We start from the raw sequence: 22765 nt of genomic DNA, 5'->3' as shown, positions 1-22765 counted from the left end.
TCTTTCCTTTCCTGGAGCATGCAGCAGGCTAGTGTATCATACTACTGATTAATATACTTCGGTTCAGTTTATCACACATGCGTTACAAATGTTGGATTCAGGTAGGAGATATCTCTCCCCACACCTTGTGAGGTCTTGAATGTTCCTATGCTGTGTATGTGTGTATGTGTGTGCGCAGTGGTAATTATATATTCTTAGGGTTTTCACGGCATAAAGCTCCAGCTATTAATCATTCCAGCACTCTTCCCTCAGGAGACCAGTATGCAGTATGTATAGTATATTGCTCACTAGTGAGTCCGCATGACAGCAAGACTAATGTCACAGTTTGGAGCTCAGTGTGCATTACCCACCTGTGAGAAAGAGCAAGAAGGAGAGGAGTGATAAAGTGGTGACAGAGGAGCTAGAGAGAGGAAGAGGGGGACAGAGAGAGGAGCTAGACAGAGGAAGAGGGGGACAGAGAGAGGCGCTAGAGAGAGGAAGAGGGGGACAGAGAGAGGAGCTAGAGAGAGAAGAGGGGGACAGAGACGAGGAGCAGAGAGAGGAAGAGGGGGACAGAGAGAGGAGCTAGACGAGAGAAGAGGGGGACAGAGAGAGAGCTAGAGAGAGGAAGAGGGGACAGAGAGAGGCAGCTAGAGAGAGGAAGAGGGGGACAGAGAGAGGCTAGAGAGAGGAAGAGGGGGACAGAGAGAGGGCTAGAGAGAGGAAGAGGGGGACAGAGGAGGGCTAAGAGAGGAAGAGGGGGACAGAGAGAGGAGCTAGAGAGAGGAAGAGGGGGACAGAGAGAGGAGCTAGAGAGAGGAAGAGGGGGACAGAGAGAAGGAGCTAGAGAGAGGAAGAGGGGACAGAGAAAAGGCGCTAGAGAGAGGAAGAGGGGGACAGAGAGAGGCGCTAGAGAGAGGCGCTAGAGAGAGGAAGAGGGGAACAGATAGAGGAGCTAGAGAAGGAGGAGGGGAGACAGAGAGAAGAGCTAGAGAGAGGAAGAGGGGGACAGAGAGAGGCACTAGAGAGAGGAAGATGAGGACAGAGAGAGGAGCTAGAGAGAGGAAGAGGGGGACAGAGAGAAGAGCTAGAGAGAGGAAGAGGGGAACAGAGAGAGGAGCTAGAGGAGGAAGAGGGAGACAGAGAGAAGAGCTAGAGAGAGGAAGAGGGGGACAGCGAGAGGAGCTAGAGAGAGGAAGAGGGAGACAGAGAGAGGAGCTAGAGAGAGGAAGAGGGGACAGGAGAGGCACTAGAGAGAGGAAGATGAGGACAGAGAGAGGAGCTAGAGAGAGGAAGAGGGGGACAGAGAGAAGAGCTAGAGAGAGGAGAGGGGGACAGAGAGAGGCGCTAGAGAGAGGAAGTGAGGACGAGAGAGAGTAGAGAGAGGAAGATGAGGACAGAGAGAGGAGCTAGAGAGAGGAAGAGGGGGACAGATAGAGGAGCTAGAGAGAGGAAGAGGGGGCAGAGAGATAGAGAGAGGAAGGAGAGGGATAGACAGAGAGAGAGATAATGACCAAGAAAGGAAAGAGTTCAGGACGTTCAAGAGTATTTAAGGGCGAGGGATGTGTTACAGACAGAATTGAGCGGGGCCATGATGTGTACTCACCAGTGAAGACAGAATTGAGCGAGGCCATGATGTGTACTCCCCAGTGAAGACAGAATTGAGCGGGGCCATGATGTGTACTCACCAGTGAAGACAGAATTGAGCGGGGCCAGTAGTGGTGTATTCTGCCTAGCTTGCCATGGCTGCAGACAGACCCAGCTCTGACACCATGTCACTGAAGGTGGACTGGGAAGGGGTGAGCAGCTCCATCACCTGCTTAGCTTAGAGGACACAGACAACACCATTAAAAGCTTCTCTACCACTGAAGGATCAACACTTCTACACTTATTCAGAGTTTTCAGATTTTATCTTAGTCTTGCCGTCATTGTGTCATTTTTTCCATCTATTTTCCTATGTGTATGGTTGACTTGTATAATAGTGTAACAGCAAAGGGAGATTTAAATAAAGGTGTTGTGTATTTTGTGAAACAGTTCATGCCATTTACATTCCATCAAACAAATGCAAATGCAAAAACACAAACTGTGTGTTAGGAGCACAGCTCTGTAATGAAAGCACTATCCAAATGACATGTATAATTATTAGGTGGGTCAAGATGGGGGAGCTAACCTGAGTCAGGCATGAGGACCTCGTCGATGAGGTGGATGACTCCGTTGGCGGTGACAATGTCTTTCTTCAACACCATTTTGATGCCGTTGACCGTCAGGCTGTCCCCGTCACAGCCAATCTCGATGTTGTGGCCTTCCAGGGTCTCAAAGGTCTGGCCGGACATGATGCCCTCTGAACACTGGACAGAGTTCAGCATGTGGAAGTTCAGCAGAGCTGGAGGGAGTGGAGAGAGGAGAGGAGAGAGGAGAGAGGAGAGGAGAAAAGTGTCAATCGGTCCCACACACTCAGATACTCCTACATACAGTTTATCCTTATTGATTAACAGCATTTTCGTTTGGTTGGGTTACTACATTATGGACATGACTGGACCAGCATCCCGGGAAAAGTGATATGTGTTTGACTTCATATACTGTACTAGCCAGGCGTCATTTTAATCCTAAATAATATAAAAATCCCCATCAAAACCTGTCAGTTTAAGCTAGAGATATTTTGCATTGGCTCTGTCTCAATCTACTGCATCGTATTTGTCGGCCATCCACATCTGAGGTGAAAGGTGGCCGAGCTACAGCGGTGTTTGTCAGAGCTTCTCATGAGACATCCCGAAAATCGGTCTTCTCATGAATACGTCCCGTCGGACACGTCTGAAGTCGGTAACGCTGATCTGCCAACTTCTGTCTGTAGCGTCCAAACATTTTGGGCTACAAACTAGTTTGACCTCAGTGTGGAAAGGGGAGACACTCGTTTTACTCTACATCCTCCACAAGTGTCACAGGGTTCTTCTGAAGGTAACCAATACAAATGACTGGTAGTAGAGGTGCCTATGCATGGGATGATGTCATTTCCAGCATGGCTTCAGAATAGCAAATGAATCACAGGTTACGTCCCAAATGGCAACCTATTCTCCATTAAAGGTTCAATGCAGCCATTTTTATCTCAAAATCAAATAATTTTTGGATAACAATTAAGTAACTTAGTGTGATTGTTTTTGAGCAAGAACTTTGCTAGGACTGTCTGTGAGTGGTTTGAGTGGGGAGGGAAAAACTTAAAATGAGCTGTTATTGGCAGAGAGGCTTGTAACTCTCTTTCTTGTTGGTCTATTAGCTAATTTAGCTCATGGTGATTTCACGATGGAAGGGCAAAACTCCCTCCCACCAAAACTTGCAGAAATTTCAGGCGGTCATTTCAAACAACTCTAAAGGGTCAGATACATCGAGAAATCTGACTGCCAATAGGTACTTAGCACCTCTGCCCAGTGTCGACAGTTAACTTTTTGTTGTTCACATAGAACAATTTGAACATCTTGGCCATGTTATGTTATAATCTCTGGCCATCTCTCATAGCCTGGTTCCTCTCTAGGTTTCTTCCTAGGTTCTGGCCTTTCTAGGGAGTTTTTCCTAGCCACCGTGCTTCTACACCTGCATTGCTTGCTGTTTAGGGTTTTAGGCTGGGTTTCTGTACAGCACTTTGTGACATCAGCTGATGTAAGAAGGGCTTTATAAATACATTTGATTGATTGATTGAGTTTACCTCCGATTTGCTTCGTTTAAATACTCCAGACCATATACTCCAGGCCATAAGGCCATTTTTTGGCTTGTGCCTGCTGTAAATAATGTAAGATAACTAGCAAGCTGTGCTAATGGGTCATCACTAGTTACCACAGCCACAAAGTCATAAACCCCGCCTATTTCTACAATTTCTCTTCGTAAAATGTGATTTTAAACCTAACCTTAACCATACTGCTAACCTTATGCCTAACCCTAAACTTAAATAAACACCCAAAAGCAAATGTTTGTTTTCATACATTTTTACAATATAGCCAATATATAGCCAATAGTAAGAACTAATGTTGTTTCTAGCTAGAATTTGTAGTAAGCCCTTGTTGATACTAACCAGATGGCCACAACTAAATGACTAGTGTAGATAGCAACATAAGTAAACCACAATGGATTCATTTTTTGAATGAAGCAGCTGCCTGTTAGCTGTCAAGATTCGGTGGAGTAGCTACTGTATGCTAAATGGAGATGCTAACCGTTTAGTTAACGTTAGCTAACAAGTGAACTGGCACTGGAAGTATGGGAAAATGGAGAGCGAATAAAATTATTTCTTCATCATCTTGCTAGATAGCTAGTTTGGTAAAGCATTTAGCATTGTGTGCATTGTGCTGCACTTACCACCCCATTTGTTTCATATGAAGTGTGTGTGACTGCCTGGCTCAGTTAGCAAGCTAAAGTTAGTTAGCTAGCTAACTAATGAGCAGGTGCACATTATCAAACTGAACCTAACAAAGGTAAAATATGTAAAGATTAAAAGAGCATTATCATAATTTTCACATTTTCCAAAATACTGTATATGGAAATATACACTCAGTGGACAGTTTTTTAGGTGCACCACCCCATTCACGGAAATAGTTTGTTCCTACAGACAGTGAGTCATGTGGCAGTGGCTTGCTATATGAAGCAAGCAGACAGGCATCGAGGCATTCAGTTACTGTTCGATTGAACGTTCGAATGGGCAAAACAAGTGGCCTAAGCGACTTTGAGCGTGGAATGATTGTCGGTGCCAGGTGCGCCGGTTCCAGTATCTCAGAAACAGCCTKGGGTTTGCAGAGAATGGTACGACAAACAAACAAGCAAATAACGGCGCAGTACAAAAGTGATGTGCAGAACGGTACCTCGGAACACACAACTCGGTGGTCCTTGTCACCGATGGGCTATTGCAGACCAGGTTCCACTTCTATCAGCTTAAAACAAGAAGAAGTGGCTCCAGTGGGCACGCGATCATCAACACTGGATAATTGAGGAGTGGAAAAGCATTGCCTGGTCCGGCGAATCACGGTTCTTGTTGCCTCATGCTGATGGCAAAGTCAGGATTTGGCATAAGCAGCATGAGTCCATGACCCCTTCCTGCCTGATGTCAATGATACAGGCTGGTGGCGGTAGTGTAATGGTGTGGGGAATGTTTTCCTGCCACACGTTATGTCCCTTGATACGAATTGAACAACTTTTTAGACCCGGTACTAGATGGGTGTAGGTAATAAACTGGCCACTGGGTGTATATAAAACACAGGAAATATTTTTTGGGACTGCACTGGGCCTTTAGGTGCTCAACTTTTGACCAGATCCTTATGGGCCCTGGTCAAAAGTAGTGCACTAAATAGGGAATCAAGTGCCATATGGGATGCAGACTATGAAACTCGGGAGACCTGGAGATCCCTTAGATCCCTTGGGTCCTGGTGTTGGGAGACGAATGAGTGCAGGGAGAACGTTTTACTGCTGTGTTTGACTCTGTTTGACTGTGTGTGAAGTGGCGGGATCTCACAGCTCAGGGACGTTAGGGATCATCACCCCACTGCCAACCCTCCTAATGCTCTGGACCTTCTGAACCTTTCCAGTCCCAGCCCTTTGACTGGGATGTGTCCCAAAATGACACCCTATTCTCTAAATAGTGCACTACTTTTGACCAGAGCCGTACGAGGTAGGGAATGATAGGTTGCGATTTGGGACACAGGCAGAGCCAGCTGCTTTCTGCTTCCTGCCCTGTGGTGTTTAGCACCATATGAACGACACCTCTTTGGAAATATTTTTGAACAAGTTAGAGTGTTTATTATGGGAGTGCCACCCAGACAAAAATTATAGTGTGACGGTAAATGTTTAGATTGTAAACTTGTCAAATTATCAAAAAGCTTCACCATATGAAAGTATATGTCTGAATAGCCATTATTTCGTAGGCCATATGTGATCCAACATCTGAAACAAGAGCTCTTTTCTTTTTCATTACTCACTCTCACAACTGTGGTGAACGCTCAGTTTGCCAACTGCCTGAGGATTACAAATCCACAGCACAGACTGTAACTAGTTGGCTCCATTTTTTTTGAGTCGGAAAAAGCGCTTACATGAAAAACTCTGCGGTTACTCAGCCCTGCAAACATGGCGAGCGGGAACCATTGAGTTACTTTTCCTGCACCTTCATCTCATTAAACCCGGATATGGCCTGAGGTTGGAGATCTATATAAAGTCTCTATGTCTCCCCTCTGCTTTAAAGTACTCTCCTGTGAGCTGCTCTCTGTATTTCTAGAAGGCATTCCAGAGAGGTGATGGAGCTCTGAAGCCTGGCCCAGCGGTTTGGTTTACCTTGGAGGACACCCTTGTCACCCATCAGTCGTTGAAGCACGTCTGAGTCCAGCTTGGCGAAGGCATCGTTGGTGGGGGCGAACAGGGTGTACTGGCCGGGTTGTCCCAGCTTGTCCAGCAGGCCTGAGGCCAGAGCCACTTCCTGTAGGGAGAAAATACATCATATCCTCCATCATATGCTCCATTAATACTGTATGAATCGATAAATCGAATAAAATAGAATGAAAAAGATGAGAAGAGAAAAGGAGAAAAGAGGAGAAAAGATATAGATGAAAAAGGTAAGAAAGGAAAGGTAGGAAAGGAAAGGTAGGAAAGGAAAGGTAGAATATGAAAGGTAGATCAGGGCAAAAAGAGAAGAGAAGACTTACACTGAGAGTGGTGAGGTCATCGTCAACCTCGATGACATCCTGGATGGTGTTGCCCACGGCAGTGATGACACGGTCGATGATGTGCACCACCCCGTTGGTGGCAACCTGGTTGCCATGGATAATCCTGGCACAGTTCACCGTCACGATCTTCATACATAACAACACACCACATAGGACATGCACAGCACAGTCAGTATCTGCACACAACACACAAAAGCATACCGTCCGTAACTCTCCAATGTTCACACAACACACTCTTCAACAACTACCTGCACACAATAAAGCCTTCGCTTTCCATGATGGCAACTTTTCTATCTCATGGCATGGAAACCATCGGATTCCCAATACATTCCATGGGCGCTGGTCAAAATAGTGCACTAAAAATGGAGTCGGGTGCCATTTGGGATGCATAAGATGATGTTGTGTAGGTCTAGTGGGATGCTCACCCCGTTGGAGTAGTGGTTGATGTAGAGTCCCAGGTCGTTGTACATGGAGTCGACCACCAGGCCGTTCTTCAGGTCTTTGGTAAGCAGGCGTTTGTTAGCCATGTGGTAGTGCAGAGCATTGTACAGCTCAATGTTAACGTTGCTCACCAACGCGCTACGCACTTCCTGTTAAAGAAATGCAGAATAGAAAGGCTTAAGATAACATAAATACTTAACATAAAGTGATGACAAAGACTTACAGCAACTGACTGTAGGGTTCAGGTCAATCAACCACACATTCTGGTGTTTTATGTTGTAGCTCTTTTAAATGGTCACATTACAAGCACAGAATGGTTTTGGCACTGAAAAAACCTAAAACTATCGCTGGTGGATTCAACTGATTGTCTGACTTACCTGGAATTTTCCAGATGTAAGAGATGACACTTATCCTGACTTACCTCATCTAACAAGTCCCAGGCATCGTTGCTGGGAGCAAAGAAGGTGTATGACCCAGATCCCTCTATCTCCCCCTGCAGCTTGGAGATGTGAGAGTATTCCTGGGTGGAGATGGCCTTGACCAGGCCCAAGGTACCATACACATTGTCTATAGGGGCCACTGTGGAACAGGGAATAGAAGGTACCATGATGACTACATCTCCCTACATACCGGGGGTAATCCCAAATGGTATCCTATAACCTATACAATGCACTACTTTTACCAGAGCCCTAAAGTAGTGCAGTACATAGGGAATAGGGGGGCACTTGGGATGCACACAAGTCTCATTGAAACAACTCTAACAACCCTAAAGAACCCCAAAAACAGACAGATGAAGCTAAAAGGAAACATGCAGGGGCAGGACGATGTGCCAGCGGAATCTTTATGTTGGTGTGGCATTGTGACTCGTGAATTTAATGAGAAAACGTAATACCCCTTGGTATGTCTTCGTTGAACCTCTTGTTTAACCTTTGAAGTACACTATAACATTAAGTGCACTACAAAAATAGATAGCGTATCTTGTACCCTGTAACATTACATATACTGTAACCGACTGTAGCTACATACCTGCAGGACATCCTTTCATTCCTTCCAGCTTCATGTAGCCTGGACAGCACTCATACAGCACCGTCCTATAGACAGAGAGACACAGCTAGACTAAGTTCAGAGACATAGACAATGTACCACAGACAGATCACTCATAAACAGATCACTCATACAGCACCAGCACTGTCCAGAGACACAGAGACACGCACCAGAGACACAGATAGACCAAGTTCAGAGACATAGACAATGCATCACAGACAGATCACGCATAAACTCATACAGCACCGTCCTACAGACATTGACACACAGACACGTCATGTTTAGGGACAGATCACTCATACAGCACCGTCCTACAGACAACACAGGGACACACACGTTAGAGACAGAAAGGAGGGAGAGATGGAGACATCCCACACAGATCACGCTTTAGAGACAGAGACGACACACAGACACAGACAGACGGACAGGTCACAAGCTAGATACAGAGACATACCCTATCCTCTGTTTGAATATTCAGAGCCGGGGTACATAAACAGTGATCCCCACATCCCATGTAATTACAGTGTTCTAGAAGATCTTTCAGTACAACAGAGCACATCGTATATTTATCCCGGAGTTCATCCTAGTATATTTCAGCTGAATCATCACTAATGTCTTTATTGAAAGGCTGTTTCATGCTCCTGTGTGTGTGTATGTGTGTGTGTGTTCCACATGGTCCTCATTATCTGTTTTATTACCCATAAGGCCATGTGGTCCCAGGGCCCAGGCCAGCACGCCTCCAGGGTAACGCTACCACATTGTATGCATACATAAACTATGTCTGCCCCCAGAATGGCACCCTATTCCATATATAATGCACTTTGTAGGGAATAGGGTGCTATTTACCAAGGACCCTGCCCCTTTGCAACTAAACAATTAGTCTCACACTCTAGTCCATGAATCAGCCTTGGTTAAGCTCTAAGACATTATGTTTTGGGCCTTGAAGTAGCGCGTTGCAATCAAATCCATAAGCAGTCGGAAACCTTGGTTATGAAATTGAACTTTTCAACTCCCGCATTTACCACAAACTATTGAATGGGCTGTGTGGAAACTGTAACAGACTAGCTCATTAGAAATGACTCGGGGGGAAATGATGGGAGGAAATGGCACTGTAATCTTTCATCTAAATCAAACAGCTTTTAAAAGCAATCGTAACCACAGAGACACAAACACAGAACAGGCCTCATTAGGTTTTCAGAGACTCTTTAATTAAACTCCATGACGTTACAACCCAGCTAACAACAAGCATTCCCACAACTTTAAGTCATTAACTAACATTTTCATAGGAACGTTACCATGATATACAAGGAATGTTTCCAAGAGACCATTGCCTTAATCCTCTAGAGCAGCGTTCCCCAAACTCGGTTCTCAGAACCCCAAAGGGAACACGTTTTGGTTTTTGCCCTAACAGTATACAGCTGATTCAAATGATCAAAGCCTGATGATTAGTTGATTATTTGAATCGGCTGTGTAGTGCTAAGGCAAAAACCTAAACGTGCACCCCTTGGGCTCCCAAGGAGAGAGTTTGTTCTGAAATGTTTGTTCTATATCTGAGAGATACAGTACAAGAAAGATCAGGAAAAGGCTTTTGATAAAGTACGACTGGAGTTTATATATAAATGCCTAGAATATTTCAATTTTGGGGAATCTCTTATAAAATGGGTTAAAGTTATGTATAGTAACCCTAGTTTAAAACTATCTAGAGGAGTAAAACAAGGTTGTCCACTATCGGCATATCTATTTATTATTGCCATCGAAATGTTAGCTGTTAAGATTAGATCAAACAATAATATTAAGGGATTAGAAATCCGTGGCTTAAAAACTAAGGTTTCATTGTACGCTGATGATTCATGTTTTCTTTTAAAACCACAATTAGAGTCTCTCCAGGGCCTCATAAAGAATCTAGATACTTTTGCTATCCTCTATGGATTAAAACCAAATTATGATAAGTGTACTATATTATGCATTTGATCACAAAAAAATGCAAATTGTACATTACCATGTAGTTTACCAATTAAATGGTCTGACGGAGATGTGGACATACTCGGTAGACAAATCCCAAAAAGACAGAAATTATCCAATACATTTTTATAGAAATTTGGCAAAAATAGATAAGATCTTGCTACCATGGAAAGGAAAATACCTGTCTATTTGTGGAAAAATCACCCTGATTAACTCTTTAGTCATATCACAGTTTACCTATTTGCTTATGGTTTTGCCTACACCTAGTGACCTGCTTTTTAAATTATATGAACAAAAAATATTCAATTTTATTTGGAACGGCAAGCCAGATAAAATTAAAAGGGCCTATTTATATTACGAATATGAATTCGGAGGGCAGAAATGATTAAATATTAAAGCATTAGACCTCTCACTAAAGGCATCAGTCATACAAAAGTTATACTTAAATCCAAACTGGTTCTCCAGTAAATTGGTATGAATGTCTCATCCTATGTTCAAGAAGGGCCTTTTTCCCTTTATTCAGATTACACCTGCTCACTTTCGGTTGTTTGAAAAGGAAATAATCTCCAAAATATCTTTATTTTTTAAACAAGCCTTAGAAGGTTGGTTGCAATTTCAGTTTAATCCACCTGAAAAGACAGAACAATTAATACAACAAATATTGTGGTTGAATTCAAATATACTAATTGATAAAAAAAAGAAGAAGAATTCTTTAAAAAATGTATAATTTTAGTGAATGATATCATAAATAGGACTGGTGGAGTTATGTCACACATGCAGCTAACACAGACATATGGAAATGTCTGCTCTACCCAAAATTACAACCAATTAATTGCAGCATTACCACAAAAATGTAAGAGGCAAGTAGAAGGGGGAAAAAGTAAGGAACTTGTATGTCGGCCCTGTATTAAAGAACATAAATGGTTAAAGAAAAGTGTGATAAATAAAAACATATACCAATTTCATTTAAGGACCAAAAAACTGACAGCTGTGCCATAAAAATTGCAAAATAGTTGGGAACAGATTTTCGATGTACCCATTCCATGGCACATGGTTTATGAATTGATACGCAAAACAACGCCGGATTCAAAACTTCGAATTTTTCCATTTAAATTACTATACAAAATTCTTGCAACTAATAGAATGTTATATATATATGGGGGATACAATCTTCCCAGCTCTGCAGATTCTGCTGTGAGGAGGCAGAGTCATTAGATCATTTATTTTGGTATTGTCCATATGRAGCTCGTTTTTGGTCACAGGTCCAGGAATGGCTGAAGAATTGCAACATTTGCCTAGAACTAACGCTACAGATAGCAATACTGGGTGATTTGAAAAGCCATAGTCAATCAATCAATAATATAATAATTATTTTAGCAAAAAATGTTATTTTTAATTTACAATCTGTAGAAGCTATGAGAATAGAAAGGTTCAATTATTTTGTGAAGCATCACAGCACAGTTGAAAAATATATGGCAAATATAAATCCGAAATGGATGATGTTGAGAGATAGATGGGAGGGGTTGAATGGAGCTGAAGGGTGGGACTAATAACAAGATAAACAATGTAAAGCATACGGGATCTGTAAAATGTAAATAGGTTTGGAACTTTTGTGAAATAGCACAGTTACAAATAGAAATCAAACTGGATGGACATCATAAATAGAGGAAGGACTAAGAACAAACAAGAGAGAACTATTGTAAAGTAGACTGTGTCTGTAAAATGTGTATAAGATGTATAAATTGAAGGTAAAAGCCGAAGTGTTTATCAGTTTACTCCAATTGGGGGATCGGTGGTAGGGTTTGCGGGGAATAATAATAAAGGTATATTCTTTTAAAAAGTATGTATGTCTATATAGGTATGTGTATGTATATATGTGTATATGTGTATATGTATGCATGCGTGTATGGATATATTTAACAAAAAAATATATGGGGGATTGGAAATGATGCAGACAATTACATTGATGGAAGCAACATTCTTTCCGCAATATTAAGCTGATCCACCCCTTAAGAAAATAAAAAATAAAAAAATAAAAATTAAAGAAAGAAAGATCAGGAAACATGTATTCAACCCCTTATTTTAGGCACTGAACTATCTCCATATATATACTGAGCAAAAATATAAATGCAAAATACAACAATTTCAAAGGTTTTACTGTTACAGTTCATATAAAGAAATCAGTCAATTTAAATAAATTCATTAGGCCCTGTTCTATGGATTGATTACACATGACTGGGAATATAGATATGCATCTGTTGGTCACAGATACCGTAATAAAAAGGTAGGGGCATGGATCAGAGCATCCCAAACAAGCTCAATGGGTGACATGTCTGGTGAGTATGCAGGCCATGGAAGAACTGGGACATTTTCAACTACCAGGAATTGTGTACAGATCCTTGCGACATAGGGCCGTGTATTATCATGCTAATACATGAGGTGATGGCGGCAGATGAATGGCACGACAACGTTAACATCAGCAAAACGCTCGCCCTCACGTCGCCATACACATGGTCTGCGGTTGTGAAGCCGGTTGGACGTACTGCCGAATTCTCTAAAACGAAGTTGGAGGCAGCTTATGGTAGAGAAATTAACATTACATTCTCTGGCAACAGCTCTGGTGGACATTCCTGCAGTCAGCATGCCAATTGCACACTCCCTCAAAATTTGAGACATCTGTGGCATTGTTTTGTGTAACAAAACTGCATGTTTTAGAGGGGCCTTTTGTTATCCCCAGCACAAGGTGCACCTAATAATCATGCTGTTTCATCAGCTCCTTGATATGGCACACCTGTCAGGTGGATGGATTACCTTGGCAAAGGAGAAATGCTCACTAACAGTGATGTTAACAAATGTGTGCACAACATTTGAGAGAAATACGATTTTTGTGCGTATGGGACATTTTGGGGATCTTTTATTTCAGCTCATGAAACATGGGACCAACACTTTACATGTTGCGTTATATTTTTGTTCAGTGTATTTCCATTCATTCTTTAAACTGGTACTGGGGACCTTCAGATGAGGCTTGTGAGGCTTGTGGGCATCCTAGAGCAAAACAACCGATATGTGCAGTAATGTGTCTGTGAGAGACAGAGACAGAGACAGAGAGACAGTTTGTAGCCCAAACTGTTCGGACGCTACAGACAGAAACTGTCAGAAGAGGCTGTATCGAGTTCAGACAAGTTCCTTGATGCTTGTGGGGGTCGTAGAGCAAAACAGAGAGCAGCATGGTGAGAGTCTCTTCTTACCACAGAGGGGTAGGCCAACACACTCAGACGCTTTAGACGTTTTCGTGAGAAGACACAGTAGCTATACATTTCTACGAAGAATTATTAAGATATAAAGAGGTGGAAATCCAACCTGCAGCTGTTAACTATATAAAGGGCCTTAACCTGTAGATCAGCATGTCTGAGCGTGTGTGTGCGTGTTCATGGGTGTGTGTGTGCGAGAGCGAGTGTATCTGTGTGTGTGTGTGTGTGTGTGTGTGTGTGTTTGTGCACACTTTGACTGTGAGTGAGAGTTACAGTACAGTGAAAGTCTGATTTATCCACTCTGAGAAACCCCAGAGATATGATAGAGATATGAGAAACCCCAGTAACTACTCTCCATCTCTCTCTTTAGTGGTAATCAGCTCCTATAACGGTATTCAAACTGTAAACAGTACCACATGGGCACCAAGTTGGCATCAAAGTTAAATCAATTTATTATAAGCAGAGCCCTACCTTGTTTTAATAGACAAAAACCACAGAAGGACACTATCTGGGTCCTAAATGGCACCCTACTCTATATATTGTGCCCTACTTTTGACCAGAGCCCTATGGGCACTGATCAAAAGTAGTGCACTATAAAGGGGAAAGGGTGCCATTTGGGACGTACACTAGAACCACCTAGCTAGTCCATTTCATAATCCCACACCTCATAAACCATGACATGACTTGTTAAAGCAGAACAAGTATGCTTCAATTTGTGCAGAGCCAGAGGTATTGTTGAGAGAGGAGAACTCACAGACATAGCTTTATGATATGCCAGTAAATGCCAGTAAATGCCAGTATTCCACTGTTTAAGAAGAAGAAATGACTAAAATGTCAAATGTAAGTAAGCCTTTTCTGAGCCAGAGGCAGACGTGAGGCAGCGTGATGTACAAGTACACCACTGGACAGCACGCTATTCCACTGTTTCCAGCTGCAGAAATTCTAAACAGTACCACAAACCAGCAAATGCCGAATATACAAATACAATGATACATGAAGTGGGCTATAGTAGGAGATGGATGTCCAGTTTGAAGTGGACCAGACCTTACATGGTTGTGAAACTGAAATATGTATTGTGGGTTACAGATCTCTGTAGAAAGCTTTATGGTGTATGGACACTCCCGCTGAGCACACACTGGTTGAATCAACGTTGTTTCCAAGATATTTGAACTAAATTAGATGTGGAATTTACATCTGTGCCCAGAGAGCTGACCCTGCATGATGCTGATCCCAGATAACTCACTAACTCATGTCTGGATGATGCTAGTTGGGGGTTTAGTTCATTTTTTCCAGAGTAATGGTTTTTGAATAATGGTTGCTTGTTGCTCAGTCTTTGGTGGCTTGGAACTTAAGTCCAGCTGTGCTTCTTCATCAGCGGTCCCCCTGGGAAGTCTGCAAACCAGAAAAACATTTCCACATGCTCTCCAGTGTTCCAGTGGTAGCTGGGTCCATAATAGGACAAGACAGCCTTGTCTAAATCAACAGAGTTTGACTGGAGAGAGAGGGGGTCTAGGGCAGGATGGAGTGAGGTTTACAGTGGCTTGTTTCCTTCATAGCGACAGACGATGACGTATGTGGGGTTGTCATTCCCGGCTCCTCCCTCAGACATACATGCACGCACAGAGCTATCATTCCTCAGTAACAGTCAGCAGACGGAAACAGAGATATCATCCCTCAGTATGAGTCAGCAGAGGGAAACAGAGCTATCATTCCTCAGTAACAGTCAGCAGACGGAAACAGAGATATCCCTCAGTATGAGTCAGCAGAGGGAAACAGAGCTATCATTCCTCAGTAAAGAGTAAGCAGAGGGAAACAGAGCTATCATTCCTCAGTAAAGAGTAAGCAGAGGGAAACAGAGCTATCATTCCTCAGTAAAGAGTAAGCAGAGGGAAACAGAGCTATCATCCCTCAGCAGAGGGAAACATAGCTATCATCCCTCAGTAAGATTCAGCAGAGGGAAACAGAGTTATCATCCCTCAGTAAGAGTCAGCAGAGGGAAACAGAGCTATCCTTCCTCAGTAAGAGTCAGCAGAGGGAAACAGAGATATCATCCCTCAGCAGAGGGAAATATAGCTATCATCCCTCAGCAGAGGGAAACATAGCTATCATCCCTCAGTAAGAGTCAGCAGAGGGAAACAGAGCTATCCTTCCTCAGTAAGAGTCAGCAGAGGGAAACAGAGCAGATCAAGGCCTGCCATACGAGGAGAGGGGCTATGTCCCAAATGGCACCCTATTTTCTATATAATGCACCTCTTTGACCAGGACCCATAGGGACCCATAGGGCTCTGGTCAAAAGTATTGCACTATATAGGACAGATGTATTCAACTCTTACCCTAAGAGGTCCAGAGCCTTCTGGTTTTCTGTTCTACCTGATCATTAATTGCATCCACCTGGTGTCCGAGGTCTAAATCAGTCTCTTATTAGAGGGAAACTATGAAAAAACGCTGTGGAACTGCCTTCGCGTTCCAGATTTGAGTTTGAGGGAATAGGCTATGGTGCCAGATGAGGAGAGGTTATGGCTCATGGCTCATGGCTCATGGCTGACTGCCATAGTTGCCTTCTTTTGAACTTAGCCCCTGGAAACACAGAGAAGAGAAGAGGAAGAGTGGGGGGATGAGCCAGGCATGAGATCACACATGCCCTGATGAGGCACAGTCAGCAAAACCACCTCCACTCTCCCACGCACATACAGGAGAACCAAGACTCCCTCTGGCCTGGCTTCGGGGTTGGAAACTTCCCTCTGTATTGTCAGCAGCTCTACTTTAGACTGGAGATCTCTGTATGTCAGCTAGCCAAACCAATACTACTGTAGTACTGTCATCTGGTCAATGGAGAAAACTGGGCTGTTTCCAATAAACAGATCATTACTAATGATGTGGCCTAGTTGTTTGGTTGTTTTTTGTGGGGGGGTTTCTATCCAGCATTGTCCATTAGGCTTGCTGCAGGTAGAAAATGCTAGGAACTGTTCCACACCTCACTTTGCTCAAACTGATCCTCTCCAACAGACTTGGAAGTTGTAGCTTAAAATGGGTCAATTAGGGGTAGTTAAGGGGACAGTCAATGAAACCAACCATGGAAGAATGTTGTAGCGAATTCGGAAGGTAGCCCTGACTGGGACTCGAATCCTGATCCAGCGAATGTCAAGCCAACACATTAACCGTTACGCCAAGAGGTTTGGACCTGTTGGTGTAAACGTTAAGGTGTTGGCTTGACAGTCGCTGGACCCAGGTTTGACAAATACTATTATTTGTCAGGGAATACTATTTGTAGATCAGTGATACTACACATCATTTTGCTCAAGCTGATCCTCTCCAAAAGACTCAGAAGTTGTTACGGGCAGTTTAAGGGGAGAGTCAACGAAACCGACCATGGAAGTATGTTGTAGCGAACACTACTCAGCATCCAGGAGCATAGAACACTACTCAGCATCCAGGGGCATAGAACACTACTCAGCATCCAGGAGCATAGAACACTACTCAGCATCCAGGAGCATAGAAACTACTTCAGTATCCAGGAGCATAGAACACTACTCAGCATCCAGGAGCATAGAACACTACTCAGCATCCAGGAGCATAGAACACTACTCAGCATCCAGGAGGATAGAAACTACTCAGCATCCAGGAGGATAGAACACTACTCAGCATCCAGGAGAGATAGACACTACTCAGCATCCAGGAGATAGAACACTACTCAGCATCCAGGAGCATAGAACACTACTCAGCATCCAGGAGGATAGAACACTACTCAGTATCCAGGAGCATAGAACACTACTCAGCATCCAGGAGGATAGCTAGCATAGAACACTACTCAGCTTCCAGGAGGATAGAACACTACTCAGCATCCAGAAGCATAGAACACTACTCAGCATCCTGGAGCATAGAACACTACTCAGTATCCAGGAGCATATAACACTACTCAGCATCCAGAACATAGAACATACTCAGTATCCAGGAGCATAGAAACTTACTCAGCATCCAGGAGCATAGAACACTACTCAGCATCCAGGAGCATAGAACACTACTCAGCATCCAGGAGCATAGAACACTACTCAGCATCCAGGAGGATAGAACACTACTCAGCATCCAGGAGGATAGAACACTACTCAGCATCCAGGAGGATAGAACACTACTCAGTATCCAGGAGCATAGAACACTACTCAGCACCCAGGGGCATAGAACTACTCAGCATCCAGGGGCATAGAACACTACTCAGCTTCCAGGAGCATAGCTACATAGAACACTACTCAGCATCCAGGAGCATGCTACATAGAACACTACTCAGTATCCAGAAACATAGAACACTACTCAGCATCCAGGAGCATAGAACACTACTCAGCATCCAGGGGCATAGAACACTACTCAGCTTCCAGGAGCATAGCTACATAGAACACTACTCAGCATCCAGGAGCATAGAACACTACTCAGCGTCCAGGAGCATAGCTACATAGAACACTACTCAGCATCCAGGAGCATAGCTACATAGAACACTACTCAGCGTCCAGGAGCATAGCTACATAGAACACTACTCAGCATCCAGGAGCATAGCTACATAGAACACTACTCAGCATCCAGGAGCATAGCTACATAGAACACTACTCAGCGTCCAGGAAGCATAGAACACTACTCAGCATCCAGGAGCAATAGAACACTACTCAGCGTCCAGGAGCATAGTACATAGAACACTACTCAGCATCCAGGAGCATAGCTACATAGAACACTACTCAGCGTCCAGGAGCATAGCTACATAGAACACTACTCAGCATCCAGGAGCATAGCTACATAGAACACTACTCAGCGTCCAGGAAGCATAGAAACTACTCTCAGATCCAGGAGCATAGCTATAGAACACTACTCAGCGTCCAGGAAGCATAGAACACTACTCAGCATCCAGGAGCATAGCTACATAGAACACTACTCAGCGTCCAGGAAGCATAGAACACTACTCAGCATCCAGGAAGGCATAAGCTACATAGAACACTACTCAGCGTCCAGGAGCATAGCTACATAGAGCACTACTCAGCATCCAGGAGCATAGCTACATAGAACACTATTACTGCTCATCATCTAATAGTGTAAGTGCATCACCTTGCAACACAACCCAGCAGCAGAGTCCATGCTGTCAAACTGATGATAGGGAACTAAGACATGACCTGAGTCCGGCATGGATCAGAACGTCAATACGAGAGCTGGAACCATGGGAACCATTCTGTTCTTTGATTAGATGTATTTTCTGGTAAAACAATCCATACAGTTTAAAACAGTTTAGAAGTAGAACGAAATGATAGATTTCACATGAAAGTACTTTGGAATAGACTTTTTTCCAATGTGGTCATTGAAATACTATGTGGTTGTTATAATATGTGGTTGTACTGTGTCTGTTTCGTGTGAGCAGCACTATGTGGAAACCTCTCTGTACTATGTGGGCTCTGTCCTTTCTGTCTGTACTCCAAGAGTTTCCACTGTTTCAACCTCCAACCAGTAAAAATGGCTGACACATTACTGCCTTATCAGAGCCAGGAACCAGCGGTGCACCACTGTGGCGTCCCTACGGCGACCACGCTCACCGTACCATAATAACCATCATAACCATAGTAACCAGGACCTTTATAATGCTTGGGATTGTGCATTGATGTAAGAGTTGAAGGCTTGCTTGGGTATAATCTTAAATCTTGTTCCTTTGACGTTCATTACTAAACCCTCTGAACTCTCCTTCAGAGTCGTCTTTGTTTCCCAACATACACTAGATGAAGAGATGGTATTTGATGGTCCGTCATCCTCCTAGATTAATCTTGACTGCTGTTCATGTTTATGTTAATTAAACCTATCCTTCTCAACTACTCCCCTCTCAAGTTCAAGTTCAGTCATAGTACCATTAAAGGTCTCTTTGTTTCTCAACATGGATGATGATGAGAGGGAATTTGATGGCAGGTCATCCTTATACATTAGACATTCCTCTGATGTTAGTGGCAAAATTAGTCAAAGATAACACAGACCTTTTGTTATCTTTCCTAAAACTCCCTCTGCGTCCCAAATGGCACCCTATCCCCTATATAGGGGACTACTTTTGGCTCTGGTCAAAAGTAGTGCAATATATAGGGAACTCCCTGACTGGTTCTAAAGGGTGATCGTAAATCTACACATACTTGATTAACCCGTACCATAACATATACCCCGTATAATCCGTACCACAACACATACCCCGTATAATCCGTACCACCAATAAACAATACCCCGTATTAATCCGTACATAACACATACCCCTGTATAATCCGTTACCCATAACACATACCCCGTATAATCCGTACCATAACAACCCCGAAACCCGTTACCCGATATAATCCGTACCATAAACACATACCCCGTATAATCCGTACCATAACACATACCCCGTATAATCCGTACCATAACACATACCCCGTATAATCCGTACCATAACACATACCCCTTATAATCTGTACCATAACACCTACCCCGTATAATCCGTACCGTAACACATACCCCGTATAATCCGTACCATAACACATACCCCTTATAATCTGTACCATAACACATACCCCGTATAATCCGTACCATAGCCAACCCTGGAACTGATTCAAAGCCTCACAAAAGGCACATAAATCTGTTACACTGACTTCCAAGTGAGGGAATGTTACCCTTGGCTGTGAACCCCCTCTCTGAGGTTGTCTCAGGGGGAGTTGGGATATGAAAAAAAAACACATTACCAATTCACACGTGTATTAATACACACTTGTACATGTGCGAAAAAGGACAAATATAAGCACCCACCAAATGATTATTATTATTGTTATTATTAAGCTCTGCTCTGAAGTTGTGTGGTCCATATGAGTTTCCATGGCACTAGGGATCACCCTGTGTCCATTTGAACATTTCTGTGTGGCACATGAGACTACATCATTCCTGGGTCCATGTCTGTGTCCTTAATGGCACACTATTCCTTGTATAGTGCACTACTTTTGACCAGAGCCCTATGACCCCCTATGGACCAAAAGTAGTGCACTATATAGGTAATACGGAGCAACTTGGGACACATGCTCTGTGGTCCGTACAGAGGACCCTAACCTAACAGTGTCATATTATTCATCGTTGAACCCAAAGGAAAGAATGTGTCCTGGAGGAACCCCCCAAAAACTAAACGGCGCTTACGCTTTCTTTCCACAGATGGCCCCTTGATACCAATTACGACACGTGCTGAAGTACTTCTTCTTGGTCCCCATGGCCTGCTGCAGAGCGCACACGTTGGGTCTAACGGTCGCCAGGGAAACAGAGGAGACAGATGGTTAAATGAACACATTTGGAATATCTAAAGTGTTCCGCACTCAGCATACCATGTAATAAATACTGTATGTCTGTTTGATTTCTTATCCTTATTTCATATTCACAGTATATTTCACTTTTGTTATTTCCCTTTTGTCCATTTGGTAATTTTGCTTTCATAAAAATGTATCTGACATATTAATTTATTTACATTAGCTCTTAAATGTTATTTAGTGAACTTTAAAGCATGATTCATTTAGAAATTATGAAATAATCATATTCAGAATTAAAGTCTCTGATATAATTTGTTTCCGTAAATGATCATAAAAGCAGAAAAATAGTAGTGTTTCAACTCAGCAAAAGTTTGGACTAAAAACAACTTTTGCATGACACATTTGCAGAGACTGTGCATGCATCAGCATAAATCAGTGAACGCAGATCAAGTCCTTCAGATAATAATAACAGTAATAATACCAATAATAATAATACAAATAATAATACCAATAATAATAATAACAATTATACTACTACTACTAATGATAATAATAATAATAACAATACTAATTTAAAATAATAAACTTACCCCTCTTTTCTTGCCCTGACTTTACTGTGGTAGACTATCTTATCATAAGAAGAGGAGTCCGCCATGTCAAAGTTTGACAGGACAAACACAGCAAGGAGAGCTGCAAACAGGATCTTCATGATGATATCCCAGGAAGCTCCTCAAGGTACACAGAAACACTGAGAACTGGGAGCAGGCTGGGGAGAGGGAACTTATATAGTAGGAGAGACTCACTAGGCTGGCTGGTTGAGGAACTAAGAGGGAGGAATGGAACACACCAAAGCCAGACTCACGCCTGGACCACCCAGCACCCCTCCAAGACCATGTTACGCACTCTACGCTAAAACTGTGTGGTGCGACACGCTACTATACGGGGAAATAGTTGTAAGATTAATGGAAGGTATTGTCATAATTGATATTTTTTATTTTGTAATAATTTTGATACTGATAATTTGCTCCCACTTCAGATTTTATACTTCAGATTCTGTTGAGATTGCGTTTAAATTGAAGGAATCACACAAAAAATCACACGACAAGATCATACATATGGTATTCATTTATGCCATGGAAAACACCTGTAGAAACCACACTGGCATGTAGAAGACAGAACATACATCCAGCGTACCTTTCTGAAAACAAGTAGCTAGACAGAGTTATCTTGTTCTAGTCAGACAAGGTCCAGACAGACATGGTACCATATTGCCGTATTAGTCACCTCTGTGAACAGGCAGGCACCACTGGAGGCTGTAAGTCATTTTTATTCAGAACAAAGCTGGCCTCCGGATTTAGAAAGCCACAAACACACTCCAGATGGACCTACAGAAGCTGAGTCCTACAGTGCCAGTCACTGATCTGTGTATCAACTCCTAATTATTAAACCACATAAACAAAACTCACACACTCAAGAGGTAGGAGTGAGAAGTAGTCTGTCAGAAGTAACAGTTTGTGTTTAGCCCCACCTAGTGAACAGAGGGGAGTGTGACATAGAGGAGTCTATGACTATTGGAGAGGAGAGGAGAGGAGAGGAGAGGAGAGGAGAGGAGAGGAGAGACAGGGTTCAGAGTGTGGCTGTAAATACCAGAGCCAGATGAACTCTTTAATACACTAAAGATGTTAGGGAAGGAAGCCTCGCTCAGCCTCTCTGCCCACACCTCAGAGGAACAAACAATGCCACAAACACACACCTGTGTCTCATATGTCCATAGAGCCTTTCAAAAATAGAATTCATAATTTAACAAACTCAATTGTTGTGGGAGGCAAACAAAATCCAAGTGATGTGTTATAGGCATAGAACATCCAGCAAAACACAACACCCTTCTAGAATGTTTTTGAGGAAGAAAACCCTCTAGACAATCATACCAGTGTGTGTGGGTGATAAGGGTCAGTTATCATCTAACTTCTAACAGAAGGGAATAAGATAATATATTTCTATGATCTGTTGATTGTTCACATGTGTTTTCAACTGCGTGAGCTGTGCAACTTTACTGTACGTTTGGAAATGGAGCAATCAAATCAAATTGCTTCTCAGAGCTACTTAAAGAAATGTGTCTGCACAACACAAA

The 22765-nt window shown here is 42.9% G+C and overlaps 1 protein-coding gene across 1 annotated transcript in view; it reads right to left on the bottom strand.

Annotated features, from left to right (window-relative positions):
* The window catches only part of LOC111959542 (periostin-like), a 34355-nt gene extending 12936 nt beyond the window's left edge, over positions 1 to 21419 (bottom strand). The window contains 10 exon segments of the mRNA XM_023981180.2: positions 1668 to 1698; positions 1700 to 1803; positions 2150 to 2362; positions 6280 to 6421; positions 6648 to 6794; positions 7094 to 7258; positions 7531 to 7688; positions 8136 to 8200; positions 20531 to 20629; positions 21225 to 21419. Coding sequence (XP_023836948.1) covers positions 1668 to 1698; positions 1700 to 1803; positions 2150 to 2362; positions 6280 to 6421; positions 6648 to 6794; positions 7094 to 7258; positions 7531 to 7688; positions 8136 to 8200; positions 20531 to 20629; positions 21225 to 21343 — 1243 coding nt within the window. The 5' untranslated portion in view covers positions 21344 to 21419.
* Positions 21420 to 22765: the final 1346 nt, after the last annotated feature.

Source organism: Salvelinus sp. IW2-2015, linkage group LG4p, assembly GCF_002910315.2.
Source record: "Salvelinus sp. IW2-2015 linkage group LG4p, ASM291031v2, whole genome shotgun sequence".
Classification (NCBI taxonomy): domain Eukaryota; kingdom Metazoa; phylum Chordata; class Actinopteri; order Salmoniformes; family Salmonidae; genus Salvelinus; species Salvelinus sp. IW2-2015.
Note: the sequence above shows the minus strand (reverse complement) of the source record. Positions and strands in the feature narration are given on the sequence as shown.